Raw genomic sequence first — 21,389 nt, forward strand, 5'->3', positions numbered from 1 at the left:
GAATGGAGATTTTGCAGTATCCTTCCCCTGCCATGCCCACTACGCCACGCCCACAGAACTGATAGTAAAAAAAAATGAAGGTTTGCAGGAGCAGGGTATATATCGAGTCTAACAAAGTTTAGGGGTAAAATGACAGCCATCTTCCAATATTTGAGGGACTGCCACAGAGAAGAGGAGTTTAACTTGTTCTCCAAAGCAGCTGAGGGCAGGGCAAGATGTAATGGACAGAAGCTTATCAAAGAGATTCAACCTAGAATTCAGAAGAAATTTACGGTCAGTGAGCACAATTAACCAGTGGAGCAACTTGCCACCAGATTTGTGGAGGTTCTTAAGAGGAGATTGGACAGCCACTTGTCTGGAATAATATAGAGTCTCCTGCTTGTGCAGGGGGTTGGACTAGAAGACCTCCAAGGTCCCTTCCAACTCTGTTATTTTGTATTCTACAGGCAGTTCTTCCCTCCAGCCAGTTTTTCTTCTTCTTCTCCCCCCCCCCGCCACCGCCCTTTATATATAAGAAGGGAATATATAAGAAGAGAGACGGCTGAGAATTTTTCTGAAAGGACAGTCAGAAGGAAATAATGGCTCGAGCTAGAAAGATGACAATTCTCTCCCCCCCCTCCTCCCGTCTTCCGAAATCCTGCTGGCGTGGAACAGTTCATTAGGAAGAATGGATCCCTGTCCTTTGGAGGTGCCATATTTTGACTTAATGAGCTGGCAACCCTATCAATGGATCGGAGTGTGTGCCTCTGTGTGTGTATGTGTCACCGCCAGGCACAAATGGCTAATGTGCTGTTTTCTACTCATTAGAGATAAACTGATTCATGAAATTGAAGGCAAAAGCTTCATTGCCCAGCATCTCATATTTAGGTGGCAGTGCGGAGACGGGGAAGGAAACGGATAGCCGAGTGAGACACCTGGGGAGGGGGGGATTGCTCCCTGAGGAAGATTCCAGAGGTTCCGTTTTGACCTTCTCAGATAAAAAAACAGACATGGAGAAATAAGTCGGTCTCAACAAGTGGGAGAAGTATTAGCTTGTGTGGTTCCGGGACAGCAGTGTTCTGATCTAGGCTTCTCGGGAAATTTCTCCTTAGTTCTAAGTTGCTTCTCTCCTGGATCAGTTTCCATCCATTACCTCTTATCCTGCTCTCAGGTGCTTTGGAGGAATAGCTGGACCCCCTCCCTCTCTGTGACATGGATCAGTGATGGGTTCCTATCGGTTCGGACCGGTTCGGACGAAGCGGTAATGGTTTGGTGGCCTGGGTCGTTGGAACCTGCCACGCCCCCGAACTGATTCTCTGGGCAGTGTCGTTGGCGCCACCATCTTGTTTTTTGTTTCTGCGCATGCGCAGAGCAATTATTACTGCACTTTGCATGCACGCATCAAGCGCAACCATGAGTGCACCGGCAGGAGTGACTGCCTTAACCCACCCCTGACCTGGATCCCTAAGAATCAGTAGGTCTCCCTAATGATTGACTCCCCCTCCCCTTCCACCCTAAAGTAGTACTGAGGCCTTAGAAAATAGAAATGTTAAAAATGAGCAGGGAAGAGAAAAGAAAAACCTAGGGAAGAAAATTAGGACCAACTCAGATCATCCGATAGGCAGACTAGCTGGATACCCGTGCTTTGCGATGAAGCTATGTGATTGGGCAAACTGGATCACTCCGGTTCAATTCATTGGCTCAGTGGCGGTCGTGATTGAAGTGCATAAGGGAAGATCACTTCCGCCGCTTGAGTTCGGAAGTGGTTCCATAGGTGCAAGGACAGGCCTAGACATTTTGTTGAGGTACTGACGTTTAGTACCATAAGGAGCCCCAGGCCACTCCTGAGTGAAGGAGTGGAACGTCTGCCAGTTTGAACTGAGGTAACGGAATGTGAGGGAACTGGCAGTTGGAACACAGTTCTCTTCAGGTGGGGAGGGAGAGTAGAATGTCTAACTCCTTAGCATCAGAGGGTGTGTGTGTATGTATGTATGTATGTATGTATCTGTATTTATGTGTGTGTGTTTGTATGTATGTATGTATGTATGTATGTATAAATACACACACACACACACACAGTATAAGAAATACTAATGATCTGGTGGTCATTTTGAAAAATTCTTTCTTAGCGAGCACCTAGAAGCCAAGAGGAAGCTAAGTGCCAAATTTCAAGTTTGTAGGCTTCACGGTTCTGGAGCTTTCTTGATGAGTGAGTGGTACTTGCCTTTTACATACATAGAGAGAGATAAGAGACTTAAAATAACAACCAGCAGTCTTTTGTTGAAACAAGGCTAATATATATTGCTAATCCGCTTCACTTTCCACCTCATAAGACCCTTGAGTTGAGGAATACAAATTAAGTAGTCCTCTCCTTTTCACGCTTTTATTGCTCTAGTCAGAGGTCATTAAAAACAGTTCAAAGTAATCATCACAAGTCTAATGGTATAGTTTAACATACCATGTCAGATACAGGCTCAATTCCATTAATTAAAGGCTAAAGTGTATCTCCTACACGGTGCAACCTATGCTAGCGTGTGGTTCCATAACGAGAGTTGGCAACCTGCGGTGGTAATTACATCAGCCTAATTTCTTTTAAAAAAAATTGAATTCTGAAACTCAATTATTAAAGGAGATCAGCTGAGAGTGTCTTTAAAAGGGTGTTTTTGCTTCCTCGCTTTCTGCTGTGGAGCGCGAAAGAAAGAGGTCCAAAAGAAAAAAAGAATCCTCCTCCTCTTTTAGCGACCCCATAATCCCTTGCATCGGAGTGGAGTCTGGGCAATTGAATGGAGCTGAGTTTTTACTGGCCGGATGCTCCTCCTGTTGCCAATGCGGAGTCTTCTTTGGCAGATATAATTTCATTGTGCCCAGAGAGAGAAAGATCTGCTTCTACCTAGGATCGAATTCAAGAGCCTCCTGATGGTGAGGTGAGAGATCCACCTCTAGGCCATGGCAATGAAAAAAAACATAATACAAAAATACAAAGGGGTGACCTTGCCCCCCCCTTGATTCATCCTCACCCATCACTCAAGGAAATGTGGCCACTGACTGAAAAGAAAAAGGTCAGATCAGCCATGCTCTGAAATTAATTCCTGCCATGCTTGTATTTATGACGCCTTCCTTCATATTGCTCAAGACAGCTTTATAAAATTGGAAAATGCCGTTCCGTACAAACAGCTTACCGGGAAACAGAGGAAAGAATAATCCAAGCATACAATAAAACACTTTTTTGTGTGTGTTATCCCCATAATACAAAAAAAAAAAGGATGTTGAAGCTCTGGAAAGAGTGCAGAGAAGAGCAAGGAAGATGATTAGGGGCTGGAGGCTAAAACACATGAAGAACGATTGCAGGAATTGGATACGTCTAGTTTAATAAAGAGGGACGGGGTGGCTCGGTGGCTAAGATGCTGAGCTTGTCGATCAGAAAGGTTGGCAGTTCGGTGGTTCGAATCCCTAGCGCCGCGTAACGGAGTGAGCTCCCGTTCCTTGTCCCAGCTTCTGCCAACCTAGCAGTTCGAAAGCACGTAAAAAATGCAAGTAGAAAAATAGGAACCACCTTTGGTGGGAAGGGAACAGCGTTCCGTGCACCTTCGGCCTTGAGTCATGCTGGCCACATGACCTTGGAGACATCTTCGGACAGCGCTGGCTCTTCAGCTGTGAAACGGAGATGAGCACTGCCCCCTAGAGTTGGGAACAACTAGCACATATGTGTGAGGGGAACCTTTACCTTCACCTTAGTTTAATTTTTTTTAAAAGAACTAAGGGTGACATGATAGTCTTCCAATATATGAAGGGCTGCTACAAAGAATTGAATTGAATTGAATTTATTGCATTTATATGCCGCCCTTTTCCCCGAAGGGGACTCAGGGCGGCTCACAATCCAAGTCAGGGAAGGGGGTACAGATAAGGGATAAAAAAGACGAACAGAACAATACACAATTTAAAAGCACACAACAACCATACCATTCGAGGGGGGGGGCAAAAGCTCTTTAGCCCCAGGCCTGTCGGAACAGCCAGGGTTTAAGGGCTTTGCGGAAGGCCTGGAGGGTGGTGAGGGTTCGAATCTCCACGGGGAGTTCGTTCCAGAGGGTCGGAGCAGCCACAGAGAAGGCTCTCCTCCGGGTAGTCGCCAGTCGGCATTGGCCGGCGGATGGAATTCAGAGGAGGCCTAATCTGTGGGATCTAATCGGTCTATTGGAGGTAATAGAGGGGGTCAACTTATTGTCCAAAGCACCAGAAGGCAGGTGAAGAAGCAATGGATGGAAACTAATTAAGGAGAAATTTCCTAACAGTGAGGACAATTAATCAATCTCTGGAAGTTGCAGATGCTCCATCACTGAGTAGTTTTGGACTGACAGCCATGGAATAGTATAGACTCTCCTGCTTGAGCAGGGGGTTGGACTAGAAGACCTCCACGGTCCCTTCTAACTCCATTATTCTGTGACTCTATATTTTAGGGGCAACTGCAACAGGAAGATAGGTTAGAAAACACGGTAGTGAAAAGAGCAGAATGATAAAGGGGAAAAAACGGAGGAAGGAAGACAGTGGAGATTTGCTTTAGGCTGCTGGAAGAAAGGAAGGGGATAAATCTAAGAAAAGACTGCATAAAATTGTATGACAAACAGGTTTCCTAAATAGGAAGCGCTAAGGCTGCAGCAGACAAGAAATAGGCAAAACTAGGAGACACATTCAGAAGAAATGGTTACACCAAAAAACATCCTCTAGCGGATGAGATGTCAATTCTGTTCTCATCTCTGCTCTGACAAAGCTGTTTATTTACTTACACACTTTATATCACACCCAGTCCTGGTGGTGACATTAAAACAGCACCCATAAATCTCATTAAAAATAACCAACCCCAAACCAATCATTTTAAAACAACAAACATCCTAAAAACAGCAGGGATGGGAGAGGCTCACCACGACCTCATGGTGTCATCTGCCAAGTTTTCAAATAAAAAGCTCGTCAGCCAACCTTCCTTTCCAAAACAGGCAAAACAGCAAACTAACAATAGTAATAATAATAATAATAATAATAATAATAATAATAATAACAACAACAATAATAATAATAATAATAAACTGATTATAAATTGCGACACAATTCAGTAGCGCAAATGATCCATTGGAATTTGTGCAAAAATTTTAATATTAAAACAGCAACAAACTGGTGGGAACATCAGCCTGAAAAAGTCACCGAAAATCAGATGGTCAAGATCTTGTGGGATTTCCGTATACAAACCGACAAAATACTGGCGCATAATACACCAGACATCACACTGGTTGAGAAAAACAAGGTTACAATCATAGATATTGCAATACCAGGTGATAGCAGGGTCGACGAGAAGGAACATGAAAAATCGCAAAATACCAGGACTTAAAAATCGAAATTCAACGACTATGGCACAAACCAGTGGTAATTCCAGTGGTAATTGGCACACTGGGTGCTATTCCAAAAGCACTGGAATTACATTTAAAACAGTTAAAAATTGACAAAATCACCATCAGTCAAATGCAAAAAGCCACACTGCTTGGATCTGCACGCATATTACGAAAATACGTTACGACGTCCTAGGCCCCTGGGTGGGGCCCGACTAGTAACCAATGCCAAATCCGGCGAAACAACTGGCCGCTGTGATACAATTGTATAATAATAATAGAACATACGTCTGTTGAAAGGAGGGATATCGGTATTGGAAAATCTACAAAGGGACGTGATAAGCATACAAAGTGTTGATACCTTCCAAGGAAAATATCAGAATGCGCAGAAATGAACAGATTAACATTAGCAATTAAGGAGAAAGAGCAAACTGAATATTATATGTTTTGGGAAGTATTTTACCAATGGTTGGAAAGAAAAAAGAAGAAGTTTGGAAAATGAAGAAAGCTAAAAAAAATAAGTAGACAATACACTTTGATAAAGATATAAAACTGTGCACGGTGAGAATAATGATGTTTAATGTTGATATAATTACTAGAAGACAGTAAGAAGAAGAAAAATTGAGAGTTTTAGAATGTTTAAATGCTCAATATATTATAATACTAAACTTAGGGAAATAATGTTAATATGAATGTGAAAGATGTGGCAAAAGAGGAACGAGATACCCAGACACACTGCATAAGGAAAGATGGAATGTTTATTTTTGCAATGGAAAAATAATAAAACTCTTTTTTTATTAAAAAAAGGTGTTGGCACAAATTAACTGTCAACCCTGAAGCTGACCTGACCAAAAGCCATTTTGTCCATTTCAGTGTTGCCATATTGGAGCTGAGGGATCGGGAGGGGGATTTGAGGTAGAGGGGATCTTGTAGCCAAAACAAAATACTTTCTCTGGGGAACCAAGGTCATTCTCACACCTGGTTGGAAGAAGGCGGAAGGATGCCACCCGACTGTCGGACTGCATGGTGATTGGACCGTGATGACTGATTGTTTTGAGAAAGTGGGAAAACTTTTGCTTTTTTTAGGTGAAAACCGCAGCAGTTTTCAGAGTCGGTTTTCACCCGATGTGTGCCAATATGATGTTCCCAATCCAAGTATTATTTTAGGAATTCAATTGCCTCGGAGTCTTGCCTGCCATGGATTTATTATTTGCACCCCTGACATTAAACCGACTCTGAAAACTCCCACGGTTTTTCTTGGACGGAAATTCCCAACATGGAACAGCTAAACTACGGGGCAATTGACTCTATTTTTCTGTGACTTCTGAGATAAAAGATTTGAGTCTCCTCACAAGAGACGAACAGGACCATCCCAAAATGTTTCATAAAGGGTCAGGGTAAACAGCGTACAGGTAGTCCTTGAATTACAACAATTCATTTAGTGAAAGTTACAATGGCACTGAAAAAGGTGTCTTAGGACTGTTCCCACATTTATGGCTGCTGGGAGCATCCACAGGCTCATCTGGTCAAAATTGGGATGCTGGGCAACTGATTCACCTTTATGACAGTTGCAGTGTCTTGGGGGGTCATGTGATCCCCACAGACAGCACCAAGGACCCCCCACAGTCCTTCTCCTCCACCTCCTCTCCGCAAAGCCCACTCTTTAGTAGCACTGATGTTACCTAGTTTGGGTTATGAAATGTCTGCAAGGAAACAACCAAGCTCTGAGAGAACCAAGGACCCCGTAGAAGCAACACCATCAGTGCTAGAAGGGAGTGGGCTTTGTGGAGTGGGGGGGAGGAGGAGGAGGAGGAGGAGGACTGTTGGGGTTTTGGAGCTCTCTCACCTTGGCTGTTTTCTTGCAGACATTTCATTACCTAAAGTAGGTAAGAGCTACAGTGCTATAAAGGAATTGGGGGGAGGAGGAGGAGGAGGAGGAGGAGGAGGAGGAGGAGGAGGAGGAGGAGGAGGAGGAGGAGAAGGAGGAGGAGGAGGACGACGACTATGGGTTTTGTAGCTCTCTCACCTTGGCTGGTTTCTTGCAGATGTTTCCTTACCCAAAGTAGATACAAGCTACAGTGCTAGAAAGAAATGGGATTGGGTGGGGAGGATGAAGAGGAGTGTGGTGGAGAAGGAGGGGGGAGGGGGAGGACCACCACCACAGGGTCCTTGGTGCTCTCTCACCTTGGCTGTTTTCTTGCAGATGTTTCATCACCCAACTAGGTAACATCCTTCTGTGTATCTCATCTCTGTGAGCCGTAAACTTAAAACCCAACTTCTGGGCCTTCAGGTAAGGTGCCTGAAGGCTTGAAAACTAGCTGGCCATCGCCTGGTCGAAGCCCCCCACCCTCCCTGTTTGCCAACCCATTTGCTCTCCGTCCACTTACTTGGGGGTGTGAGACTCGTCCACCCGATTGCCCAGCTGGAACTCGTGGGACTTGCTCCGATGCAAGACGGTGAAGCCCGGGAAGAGGTGGATCAGCTTCCGAGATGAAGGTGGCGGCGTGCCCGGCGGTTTCACTTTGTTCCTCCTCCTGACCGGCGGTGTCCCTGGAGCTGTCATGGTGGTGATGATATTTGGGGTGCAGGGCGGGGTGTGGGCTGCATGCCGCTGGCGTGGGGAAGGGGGCAAGGAGCGGTGGCCGGATTCCAGTGGAGGAAAGAGTCCTGGAAAACCTTCCACAGTTAGCCTGTCCGTGTGCGTGTAGACAAGCTCATGGGGCAATGCTTGGTGGCAGAAGTGTGGGATGCACTTGGACTTAGGCTTGGGACTCAGAGAGAGGTGAGTTCGGATCCACTGCATGGATTCAGAATGGCACATGGAGCTGTTTTCTTTGTCGGTCTCAGGCGCTGGCGGCCACTGGATGGTCCAATCTTGTTTGGAGAGACTACCTCCTATAGGGGGAAACGACAAAAAAAATGGAAGGAGAAATAGCAATCGTAGCTTACGGTTTGAAGCATGGCCCCACGCACTCTGTCAGGACTGTTCTGACCTAGGCTTCCCCAAACCACGGCGCCTTGTCCCGACAAACCCCCCCTTTTTATTAATTGACTGTGAATTCTGCTCATTCACATCCAGCAAAGTCTTTTGAGGGAGGATTTAGTCACAGACCTGATCTGGCTTGGAGAGCTGCCTGGCCGAGATCTGCGGAACTTGGCAAGGAGCCTCGGAGAGTCAGGAACCAATGAAGCAAACTAATTGTCTCCTGCAAACTCCACTCCCCTTTCGCTCCTTTTATTCCCTCTGGGAGGGGCCATTCATCGTCCACCTGTTGGCCTTACTCCCAAGTCGACCCCTGTTCTTTAGCTGTTCTCTTCCTTTGGCAACTCTGCGCTTGTGTACACTGGGAACAGGCTCCAGTTGTTCTTCTGCCCCACTGATGTCTGACTCCGAAGGCAACTGATAACTGTTGGATGGCCCTGGCCCCCTCTCTGCCTCCGACACAGAGCCCTCATCAGAGCCTTCCCCAGACTCCAGGACTGGCCCATATTCCTCCCCAACCTCCTCACTGTCCAACTCTGCCACCGGCTCTGCTGGCCGCTGGCAGGTCACAACAGGAATGGATGCACATTACAATTTCAATCCACTTTAAACTGATCTCCTAGGTCAGGGGTGACAAACTCAAGGCCTATAGGCCAGATCCAGCCGCAATGTGGCTGGATCTGGCCCATGGGGCTGTCCTGGAAAATGTAAGTGGACAGCCTGCATCACTTTAACCCAGTCTACCAGCATTGCTTCGGCCTGATCTACCCAATGTGAAGAACACTTAACAACCACGAAAAGGTCATAAGATTGGGTGTGACTTAATTACCATATTTTCAGAGTATAAGACGCACCTTTCTCCCCCTAAAAAAGGGTGAAAATTTGGGTGCGTCTTATACACTGAATGTAACCCCACCCACCCACCGACCCCAACCTTTTGGCCTCTGCCTCCCAGCAATTTATCTCTTTGAAGCAACGGGGGCTTGCGGAGGCTTCAATAGACTATAACAACCCCTGCAGCCTGAAACAGCTGATCATCAGGAGAAACTGAAAGTGAAACTCCCTGTTTGCTCCACGTGGCAAATTGCTGGGGCAGATTTTTTTTTTCTTGTGCTAATCAGGCTGTTTGCTGCAAGGAGGTAAGTCAACACCTATAAATGCCTATAGAATGTTCAAATTATTGATATAAATTATCTTTATAATAATAAAGACTGCTTTATTATTGTTCTAGACAACGTAACAAAATGAAGAAGCCTTTTTAAAACAAATGCTTGATCTGAAGAGGCCCAGTGCTATTATTTTAAAAAGTGCTATTCTTTTAAATAGCAGAGAATAACTATACTTCCAGAAAGCACATCAATTTTAACAGCATCTGTCCAAGTATAGTCTGAAATATAACACTGTGTATATTGTCTGTACTGTTGGTTGCAAGGAGGCAAATTGCTGGGAGGCAGAGGCAGATATTTTCCCCTTATTTTCCTCCCCAAAATCTAGGTGCCTCTTATACTTCGGAGCGTCTTATGCTCCGAAAAATACGGTAACCACTTCTCTTAGCAACAGAAACTCTGGTCCCCGTTGTGGTCCTGACTCAAGGACTGCCTGTATCTCCGTAGGTCTGCCTGTATGATCCAATCTAGTACTAAAGAGGAACTTCTGCTTGGGCAGGGGGTTAGACTAGATGACCTACAAGATCCCTTCCAACTCTGCTAAACTGTTAACCTGATCTCAAAACTTCCTGACGGTGAGAAGAATTGGTCAGTGGAACTGCTTGCCTCCAGAAGTTGTGGCTGCTCCATCACTGGAGGTTTTAAAGAAGAGACCGGGCAGACGTTTGTCTGGGATGGTCAAGGGTCTCCTGCCTCATCAGGGAGTTGGGCTAGAACAGAGGTCCCCAATCCTCAGCCCGCTAACTGGCACTGGGCCACGGCATGCCAAAAACTGGGTTGTGCAAACAAGCGAAGCCCCATCCACAGGATGCAGGCAACACGTAAAACAACCCTCTCTGCTCCACAGAAAAACCTCTGTCCACGGAACCGGTTGCTAATGCTCAAAAGGATGGGGGGGGCTCAACTAGAAGACCTTACAAGGTCCCTTCCAAGTCTGTTCTATTCCTAATCTTGCATCCAAACAGAGATTAAATGCTAGGGAGATTGATGAAGAGGGGATTGTACAACTTCCTTTGGCAACTCTGTGCTTGCTCACACTGGGAACAGGCTCCAGCTGTTCTTCTGCCCCACTGATGTCTGACTCTGAAGGCAGCTGATAACTGTCAGACAGCCTTGGCCCCCTCTCTGCCTCCGACACAGAGCCTTCCCCAGACTCCAGGACTGGCTGATCTTCCTCCCCAACCTCCTCACTGTTCAAATCTGCTGCTGGCTCGGGTCCACGGAAAAAACTCTGTCCACGGAACTGGTTGCTAGTGGTCAAAAGGATGGGAGGGGCTCAACTAGAAGACCTTATAAGTCTGTTCTATTCCCAATCATACATCCAAACAGAGATTAAATGTTAGGGAGATTGATGAAGAGGGGACTGTACAAGGGAAGGCAGATCATCTTCCCAGATGCCTTGATGGCCTCATTACTAAGGCCAATGTAAGCACTAAGTATCTCACCTGTACGGATCTCACCCAATTTTAATTCTTGCAAGGGGAAACTTTTCCCTCTTTGACAACGTCTGATCTGGTTCCTCTAACAACCCATGCGTGTCTTGAAAAGGTAGTATATTTGCATTCTAAAAGGGAGAATCTTCCAGCTCCTCCTTTTTTTTTATTTCACAGGAGCTATTAATTGATAGCCCTGTTATCAAGGCCTCCTTTTCAAGGGAATCAATTTTTTCTGGCTGTCAGGAAGAAGGGAGACGAAAAAGCACAGAGGCTGCAAGACAGAGGAGGAAGGAGTTGATTAAAAGAGGTTGTTTTTTTTAAAGGTGGCGACAAGGGAAGTGGAAGAAAGTGTCTTTGGTGGTAATAAAACTTGCTGATTTTTTTTTAAAATACAAAAAAACAGGTTTGGGAATAAAAATAAATAAAATAAACAGCAGTGCCATGATGGCAGGAATTTAGGGCCGGATCAAAACAATGAGGGGAAGGTGAGAACATAATCCAGCTTCAAAGCGCTCTCTCCCATAAAGGACTGAATGCCATTTAACGTTGACTAAGCAAGCGAGGTGATGCGTTTTACCTACATAAAAAGTTCCACGGGAAATTTGAAGAACTAAAACGGCCCATCGGGGTAGAAACATCCAAAAGAAAACTCATGGGGCATTCAGGACTGGAACGATTGAAGATGAAATCATCAGGGATGGGATTCAGCCAGTTCGAACCAGTTTGGATGAAACGGATGCTAATTTTACATCTGGTTCGCTGAACTGGTAGTGGCAAGGACAGGCTGGCCCCACCCCACCATGCCCCTCAGCTCCCAGGAGAATCCACATGGTCTGTTTTGGATGCCGGGGAAGTGCAGGGCCCACGTGGAGGCTCTGGAGATGAAAAACAGGCTTCCTAGAAGTTCCAGAAGTCCAGAAATGTTCCTGTTTCCAGCCTCTGAAAGGCTTCCAGAGCCTGGGGGAGGCCATTTTTTGCCCTCTCGGAGGTTTGACAAAAGCCTCCAAAGCCTGGGGAGGGTGAAAATGACCCCCTCCATGGTTCAGGAGGCTGAGTAGCCACCACCATGCAGGGGTGAAATTCAGCAGGTTCTGACAGGTTCTGGAGAACCGGTAGCGGAAATTTTGAGTAGTTCAGAGAACCAGCAAATACCACTTCTGGCTGGCCCCGGAGTGGGGAGGGAATGTGGATTTTGCAGTATCCTTCCCCTGCCATGCCCACCACGCCACACCCATATAACCAGTATTTTAAAAAAATTGAATTTCACCACTACCACCATGGCCACAACCACCCAGCAACCGGGCAGAGAACTAACCCTAACCCTAACCCTAACCCTAACCCTAAAATTTTGCAATCCCACCCCTGGCCATAATTCTCTTAAGACCACAGTTGTTGGATTCATCCAAACATTTCAGCCACAAGCCAACAGTTTAACTAGCCATAAAAGATGGATCCAATGTCCTAGACCAAGGGTCTCCAAACATGGCAACTTTAAGATTTGTGGACTTCAGCTCCCAGAATTCCCCAGCCAGCATTCAGGGTATTGAAAGTCCACAAGTCTTAAAGTTGTCAAGTTGGGAGAACCCTGTCCTGAACAAAACCAAATGAGGAAGGTGTAATGGGGTGTTGTAAGGAAGGAAGAGCCAACACATCACAGGTATCTCGGGAGAAGGGAGGTGTGGGAAGCATTTTTCAGACATTAAATGGTGAAATACATTCAGTCTTATGTGATTTGGTTAATGCAGCCTTATTTATTAGATAGAGTTTTAGTGCTCATGATTATGGGTTATTTTTGTCTGAATGACCTGGAAGTCTGAAAGTTTTTTCTTTCTTTTATTCTCCAGAAAACTAGAGAAGTCCTTTCTGAGATGTACACCTCACCTGGTGTACCTCACCTGAGACGATCCCACACCTGGAGTGCAACTGTCTAAAAATGGCCCAAAACTCAGAAGATGCCCAGTTCTCAATTGAGATTCTGCTAGAATTTAGTCAACTGTTTTCTGGGATCTGTCCAAGGTCCTGAAGAAACAATTCTGACCACAGTTCCTAGTATCTGACCCAAGTTTTGCAACCTTAGGCTTCACTGGACCAACTGATCCCAGAATTATGCTAAGGTAAAGGTAAAGGTTCCCCTTGCACATATGTGCTAGTCATTCCCGACTCTAGGGGGTGGTGCTTATCTCTGTTTCAAAGCTAAAGAGCCAGCACTCTCCAAAGATGATGATGATGATGATGATGATGATGATGATGATGATGATGATTATTATTATTTCCTTTATTAGTATGCCGCCCTTTTCCCTGGGGGACTCAGGGCGGCTCACAATTCAAAAAGGGAGGGGGAAAGACAAACAGTATTCCAATATGGAAACAATACAACATATTAAAAGAGAGCACAACAGTCACACAATTCGGGTGGGGTTGAAATCTTAACCCCAGGCCAGCCGGGACAGCCAGATCTTTAAAGCGGCGCGGAAGGATTGAAGGGTGGTGAGGGTCCGAATCTCCACGGGGAGTTCGTTCCAGAGGGTCGGAGCAGCCACCGAGAAGGCTCTCCTCCGGGTAGTTGCCAGTTTGCACTGGCTAGTAGATGGAATTCGGAGGAGGCCTAATCGATGCGATCGTATCGGTCTAGTGGAGGTAAACCTCCAGTGATGGATTGTGGAATAGAGATTGTTATGCCCTTTCTACAAACACCTGAGTAACCCAACCAATCACAGGGTCTCCCCCACCTTGCAAAAATGAGACCACTGCACTGCAACAACTTCTGGTCAATCATTACAAGGGGAAAATGTGCAGTTATGGCTCAGCCACTTACAATTATCCAGCCATCAGGAAAGGGGGGGGAGAGTAATTACTGTTGCTAATTAATGATGATTGATGGATACTAAAGATAGGAGTGGAATGGCTGGAAGGAGCGAGGGAGAAAGCCTAAAGGACATGGTACAAGGAGGTTGTAGCTCCTCCACAACCAGGCTTCAGGCATGTTCTCGCCATTGTCAATGTACATTTCCTTGCCATTTATTCTTGATGTCTGTGTCGCAGCTTGATTCGGGTTGTAAAAATAGGCGTGTTCCACCTAAAATACCTTGTGAATTCATACAAAGGCATCCATGATGCTTTTTTTTTGTAAAAAGGTTTTTTTTATTTTCCCTTTCAAATTCATTCTTAATATATATGTATATTCTTATAATTGCTATTTAACATTTGTCAATTCATATCATTTTTCCACCTGTATATTTACATTTTCCTATTTTCTTATTTCCCCTCCCCCTAATTTAATCATATGTTGTCTGAGATATTTATTTCATGTTTGTTCCTTCTTTCTTCTATTGATATCTTTTTCAAGCCGCTCTAAAATCGCCCATTGTCCTGTAGTACACCGATTCCTCTTTGTCCTTTATTCTCAGTGTCAACCTGTTCGTTTCTGCACAGTCTAATATCTTCTTTATTTCCTCCCCTTCCGATTGGATTTTGTCTGCTTTCCAATTTTGTGCAAATACAATTCTAGCTGCTGTTATTATCTGTACAATCAAATACGAATCTTCTTTACTATATTTCTCTGGTAGGGTACCCAATAAGATACCTGTGGCTTAAACTCTACGGGCTGATGTATCATTTTCTCTGGTTCCACCACAATACCGCAAAGCCCTTATCCGCGGAGACATAAGCGCGAACCCTAATCCGCGCCGTCCATATCGCTAAAGCAAATGCGACCTTACCGCGCTGACATAAGGGTGGAGGGCAAATCCGCGCCTTCCTAAGCACTCAGCACTCAGCACCCTAAACCTAACCCTAACCCTAACCCTAACCCTAACCCTAACCCTAAAGCAAACCCCTAAACCTAATCCTGAGGTGGCGCAGTGGTTAAATGCAGCACTGCAGGCTACTGCTAGATCAGCAGTTCAGCGGTTCAAATCCCACCGGCTCAGGGTTGACTCAGCCTTCCATCCTTCCGAGGTGGGTAAAATGAGGACCCAGATTGTTGGGGGCAATATGCTGACTCTCTGTAAACTGCTTAGAGAGGGCTGAAAGCCCTATGAAGCGGTATATAAGTCTACTGCTAATCCTAACTTTAATTTAAATCAGCTTTCTGCCGCCGCACTGTTTTAAAGCGCCCTTCTGTCACTGCGCTGTTGTTGCGGTGGTGATGACACGCGGTGATGACGTCGTGGCTTTAGCGACGCGGTTTTATCACCGTTATTTTGACGAGCGCGGTTATGTCGTGCCATGATTTTCTCTAACCATGTTTGTATTTTAACCCATGATGCTTTTTAAGAAGGCTAGGAGAGATGGAGTCGTTCAATGCAGTTGGTTGTGGCTCCCCTTCAGAAAGGACTTTAAACCCACTTCTCGGGATGCTTTCTCTGGGCAATCTTTCTAAGAATAAAAAAAAACCTCACTCAATGGACTCACTTTCACTTCCTTCCTTCCGGAGCCATCTCCGACTTCGTCAGCCTGGAGACTGCCTGTTTGCCGCCGGCTTGAAGTGCTTCCCTTGGGTCCAGGACTTTGCGATGTCCCTGAGACCATCAAGGCTTGGCTTCCTGTACACTGTCGCTACGGGATGGTTTAGGTCCTGCTGGACCATCCAGTGGCAAAAGTGTCAACGGCGGTCTCGGACTATCGAGACCGCACGGTGTGTTGTCGTGATGTTGGCTCCTCCTCTCTCTTCTCAGATGCTTTCTCATGACACCTAGGAAATGCCAAGACAAGCTGCTAAAATTGTAACAGGAAGAAGGATGCAGGATGGATCCTCCTTTCATCCTACCAGAGGGGCTGCCAGAAAGAAGAGGGAGGATGTCAACCTATTCTCCAAAGCACCAGAAGGCGGACAAGGAACAAGCATCCAGATTTTCCTCACCCCAGTGAAAGTTCAAGTCCCTGCCCAGCACCCACATGGCCATCCCATGGCCCAATAAGGCACCATCCAAAACGGGAGATGCCTCCCAGTCACACCACTCCAGGTGAAGGGCAAGATGTTCTTGACTCTCTGAGAAAGGAATGTAATTTTGACTATATCTCTCCCATGCTCCGTACAATCCCCCCTCCCATCTTCCCACAGTAGAAGACGTGGCAGGCCTGAGGGCCCAATGCAAAAGGTGACATTAACACCTTTCAGAGATCCGTTTAAGAATGGTGGTAAGGAAAACCATGAAAGGGAGTCAACCTCACCGCTGTCTCGCTTAGCCCCAAGAAATGTCAGGCTCAATTCTGGTCGTAAGTCAAGCGCCACCTGTATTACACCCACCCGCGCAGGCTTCCCTACTGAAAGCACCAGTTTGGGGCAAGGCTGCACAGCTCTTACATGTGGGAAAATAATCCATGGCTGATTTAAAAAAAGAAAAGAAAAGAAAGAAAGCTTTCTGTGAGCTCTCCTCCTCCACAACTCACCCCAAGTTACTAGGCAACCTACAATTTTATGCAAAAGACAAAAAAAAAAAGGCCACGAAGCCCAGCTAGGTTTTATATTTTGAGGGGGGTTGTTTTGTGGAGGGGGAGGAGAAGAGGGGTCTTTGGGGCCAGATTTGACAAGGAAAGGAAACTAATAGCAAGAGTAAGAGCACTTGGGCTTATGCACCGCTTCACAGTGCTTCATGGCCCTCTCTGAGCAGTTTTCAGAGTCAGCCTCTGGCCCCCAATAATTTGGGCTCTCGTTTTACTGAAGGAGGATGGATGGATGAGTCAATCTTGAGCCAGTAAGGACTGAACTCCTGGCAGTGGGCAGAGTTTGCCTGCAATGCTGCATTCTAACCACTGCGCCACCATGGCAATAGAAATAATAGGAATAGGAATAGAAATTAGGATAGGGTAGGATAGGATAGGACAGGACAGGACAGAACAGAACAGAACAGAATACAGAGAGGAGAATAGGAATAGGAATAGGATAGGATAAGATAGAGAATACAGAGAACAGAATAGAATAAACATAACAGAATAGGATAAGATAGAGCAGAACTGAACAGAACAGAATAGAATACAGAGAAGAGAACAGAACAGAATAGAATAAAACAAAACAAACAGAATATAGAGAATAGATAGGATAGGATAACAGACAAACAGAACAGAACAGAACAGAATAGGACTTATATACCACTTCATAGTAGTTTACAGCCCTCTCTAAGTGGTTTACAGAGTTAGCCTCTTGCCCCCAACAATTTGGGTCCTCATTTTATCAACCGTAGAAGGATGGAAGGCCGAGTTAACCTTGAGCCAGTGAGAATCGAACTCCTGGCAGTTCGCAGAGTTTGCCTGCAATACTGCCTTCTAACCACTGCACCACCACAGCTCTTGAATGTAGATTAAAAACCCTTCAAAACCCCAAATAAGATCTCGAACCCCATCGTCTAATTCAGTGGGGGGGGGGTGAGTCGCCAGCTGACTTCTCCATCCCAGAAGGACTTTTCCCATCGTTGGTCACTTGCGCAGTCATAAAAGTACCCAATTAAGTGCTGAACAGCTGAAGGCTCCCCTTGAACCCTCCAGTATGGTCTGTTTGTGTCTGGCCTCACATTGCTCAGATGATGAGAGATCCCTCTAAGAGGCAAACAGCCTCCAGCCCTTGGATGGACAGGTGGCCCGACACCAGATTTTTTGCATGTCCATAAAATTAAATGACTCAACGGCACGAGTCATTAATCGGGCGGCAGGCAGAAAGAAGGACAGAAGAAGAGTCGGCAGGGGCCCTTGAGAATGGGTTGATCTCCATTGTGGCACCGGAATGATGTCTGGGCTCTCAGTCCAGAATAAATCTACCACATTTGAAGGTGGATTTGTGTATGGCATATGCCTATTATTTATGCATTTATGCATTACTAGCTGATAATCTGGCATTACCCGGGTATTTATAGACGTCAAAGCGTTTGTTTGACAGGGGGGCATTGAGAGGGGCCTTTCTTCGGTTCCACCACAAATGCACGCACAACAAAAGTGCGCCTGACTAAACCGCGGTGTCTAAAGCGCGGTGACAAAACCGCGTGACGAATGAGCGACAAATTAGCCCTAAAGCGCGCCGACAAAAGCGCACCGACAGAAGCGCGCTGTAACCTAACCCTAACCCTAACCCTAACCCTAACCCTAAACCTAACCCTAAACCTAACCCTAAACCTAACCCTAAACCTAACCCTAAACCTAACCCTAAACCTAACCCTAAACCTAACCGTAAAACTTACCTTAAATTAAATCGCGCTTCTGTCGGCGAGCTGTTGTCGGCGCGCTTTTGACATCGCGGTTTTAGCGCCGCGGTGTTGTCAGCGCGCTTATGACGTTCGCGCTTTTGTCGGGTCACGCCTTTCTTCCCTCTACTACCATGCCCATCATCCCTGCCCTCTCCCTTCCTGCTCCTATGCGCTCCTCTTTGCCATCCTGTCTACGATCCTGGCACTTTGCTCCAAATCCAACAGGTGCTTCCCCATTGGTCCACTGGAGAAGACGTCATGGCTGGCTTTCCAGAGGAAGCTGCGAAGGGACTGACATCACGGATGCCAGTCTAGGATGCCACACTCACTCTAACAGCCTCTTCCTTCACCCTCCCATGACATCATAAACAATGGCAGCTCTAGGACAGTACACTCGCTCTCCTTAACGGCCCAGGTTTCCAGAGTTATGGTGGAACACACACACACACACACAAACACACCAGTGATATCTCCCCCCCTCCAGTATTTGTTTCCAGAGAGTAAGTCATCTGTGTACCAAGTGTGGTTGAAATTGCTCCAGGCGTTCCAGAGTTATGCTGGGACATACATACATAGTCTTTTTTATATAGAAAAAAAGAAGAAAGATAGAAGAAGAAAGAGAAGATAGATTGGGAGGGTGGATTTTGCCTGATGCCTCAACTACCGCACCAAACTAGCTATCTCAAGGAGGCTTTGCTGTTCAATTTCTTTTTTTAATCCCCCTCGGACAATATCTTTTAAGGAAGTTTGGACTTAAGAGATAGTGACCAGGCCCACCCAACTCATCAAGTGACACAGATTATGATGACTAAGCTCCGAGAGGCTTACAACCTCCACAATACAGGTAACAACCTTGCTGGACCAACCTGGCATTCCGGGCTGCCTACAGAGGAAGAAAAAAAATAAGAAAAATCTAACAAACTTATAAAGGCCAATTCTGTGTAACGATTAAGGTGCCAAGTTAGAAACCAGGCAGCTGTGAGTTCTAGTCCCTTCTTGCGCACAAAGCCAGCAAGGGACCGTGGACCAGTTACTCATTCTCATTCCTAGAAAAAGTAGCAGCGGTGAACCATTTCCATAAACCCTATCAAGAAAAGAAGGACAAGGGGTGGACATGATCGCAGTATTCCAATATCTCAGAGGTTGCCACAAAGAAGAGGGAGTCAAGCTATTCTCCAAAGGGCCTGAGGGCAGGGCAAGAAGCAATGGGTGGGAACTAATCAAGGAGAGAAGCAACCTAGAACTAAGGAGAGATTTCCTAACAGCGAGAACAATGAAGCAATGGAATGGCTTGTCTTCAGAGGTTGTGGGTGCTCCATCACTGGAGGCTTTGAAGAAGAGATTGGACAGCCACTTGACTGGAATGGTATAGGGTCTCCTGTGTGGGCAGAGGGTTGGACTAGAAGACCTCCAAGGTTCCTTCCAACTCTGTAAATCTGTTAAAACTGCAAGGGCCTTGACTGGGTCCAGAGTCAAGACTTGTATTTAAAGATCCAAAGGTAGTAAGACAATGAGGGTAGGAAGATACACAAGGATTCAGCCAGTTTGCACCTATTTGGGAGAACCAGTTGTTGGACGAAATCTCCTTTTGTTTTTTCCCACTTTACAGGGCTAATCCTGTAAGGAAGGCAGGAAGGAAGGAAACATTCTAGTGTTGTTTCTAGCCTAATCTTTGTTGCCCTGCTTACAGAAACTGCCTCTCCGGTTAACCCTCATTACACTGGAACAGCTAAGGCGAAGCACCCATTGATGTGAGTGACGTTGAACTGGCCACGCCCACACGGTCACATGACCACTGAGCCACGCCTACCCAGCTGGTCATTAGGAGAACTGGTTGTTCAATTATTTTTAACCCCATCACTGCCCAAGGCACCCCATTCCACCTTCCCATTCTCGACAAGGAACTGGCCTGGAGATTCCATTACAGGTAGTCTTCAACTTACGACCACAACTGAGCCCGGAATTTATGTCGCTAAGTGAAAAATGTGTTCGGTGAGTTTTGCCCTCCCTTTTACGACTCTTCTTGCCACAGTCGTTAAGCGAATCACTGCAGTGGTGAAATCAGTAACCTGGTCGTTAAGTGAATCTGGTTTCCTGCCCCCCCCCAATTGACTTGTCTCGCCCACCGTCGCAAAGGTGAGTTGGTTTCCAAGCCATCCAAATCACGTAAAGCCAGGGCGATTTGCAATGGTCATAAGTGCGAAAAGGGGCCACAGGGGGTCCCCGTTTTTAGTGCTGTGGAAACTTGGAACGGGCCACTGAATGAACGTCTAAAGTCGAGAACGAGCTGTGCAACCCCATAACAACCAGCTGCAACACACACACACACACACACACACACAGCGATCAAGATAAACCTTTCGCCTGTCTCCACCGCAATCTCATTCCCTGCTTACCGGCGCTGATCTGGGTACATCCTAACGAAGAGGCATTAGCCGTTTCATAAAAATGACAAATGGGATCCCATCTCTTCCACCCACCCCCTCCCACCCTCTTCATCTGGAGATGTAATGGATTTCTGCATTCTTTCTCCCCCCCCAACATCCTTCTTCCCTTCCACCCCAACCCCCAAACCCGGCATTTTCAGGATATATTTCTGACAATCACATTCATGCGCTAAAATTGATTAATCGGCCCGGCGCTCGCATTGCAATATGCTTCTCTCGTGCTTAATATCCCGCGTTTTAAGTAATGTTTTGAGGGGGGTGCTGAGATCACGAAGCCTCCTCCCCCACCAATGAAGCCCCCTACAGCCCAAACGTGGGTCAGGGAGAAAGAAAAACTGGAGGGGGGGTTCCCCCCTCCCTCCTGTGTCAAAGTGATGGATTGAGGGTGATATGAAAAGGAGAGGAGATGTCTTCCTTTCCGCCATTAATAATTCCCGTCTCCACCAGCCAAGGGTTGAGAGCCCAACCCCCACCCTTGGGCAAAATCGCAGGAACGAAGGCTTGGGACGCCGTGGGGGCTGAATGAATCTCTAGGGGAGGGGGAAGGGTGGAGGGATGGGGAATGCGGATATGTATGTATGCAGTTCTCCACTGACAGACGTGCTCTGTTCCCCAGCTCCCGACATCCGTCACTGGGACAGGCGTGGAAAGCTCATCTGCCAAGCAGCCATCCGGAGGAACAGAGAGCGTGGCGACACGGGTGCCCTTTTCCTTCATGGCAAAGAACCCGTAAAGCTTGCAAATATGGCGTGAAGTCCATGCAGCCTCCTGTTCCTCCACTTGTTAAGTGCTCTGATATCCATCTTCTGTCTGACTTGTCCATCTTCA

At 46.3% G+C, this 21,389-nt stretch overlaps 1 protein-coding gene across 1 annotated transcript in view; it reads right to left on the bottom strand.

The window, feature by feature from the left end:
* The window catches only part of KSR2 (kinase suppressor of ras 2), a 196,156-nt gene that overhangs the window by 133,078 nt on the left and 41,689 nt on the right, over nucleotides 1-21,389 (bottom strand). Inside the window, 1 exon segment of the mRNA XM_032229918.1 lies at nucleotides 7,742-8,249. Within this exon segment, the coding sequence (XP_032085809.1) occupies nucleotides 7,742-8,249 (508 nt within the window).

This window comes from Thamnophis elegans, chromosome 13 (assembly GCF_009769535.1).
Source record: "Thamnophis elegans isolate rThaEle1 chromosome 13, rThaEle1.pri, whole genome shotgun sequence".
Classification (NCBI taxonomy): Eukaryota; Metazoa; Chordata; class Lepidosauria; order Squamata; family Colubridae; genus Thamnophis; species Thamnophis elegans.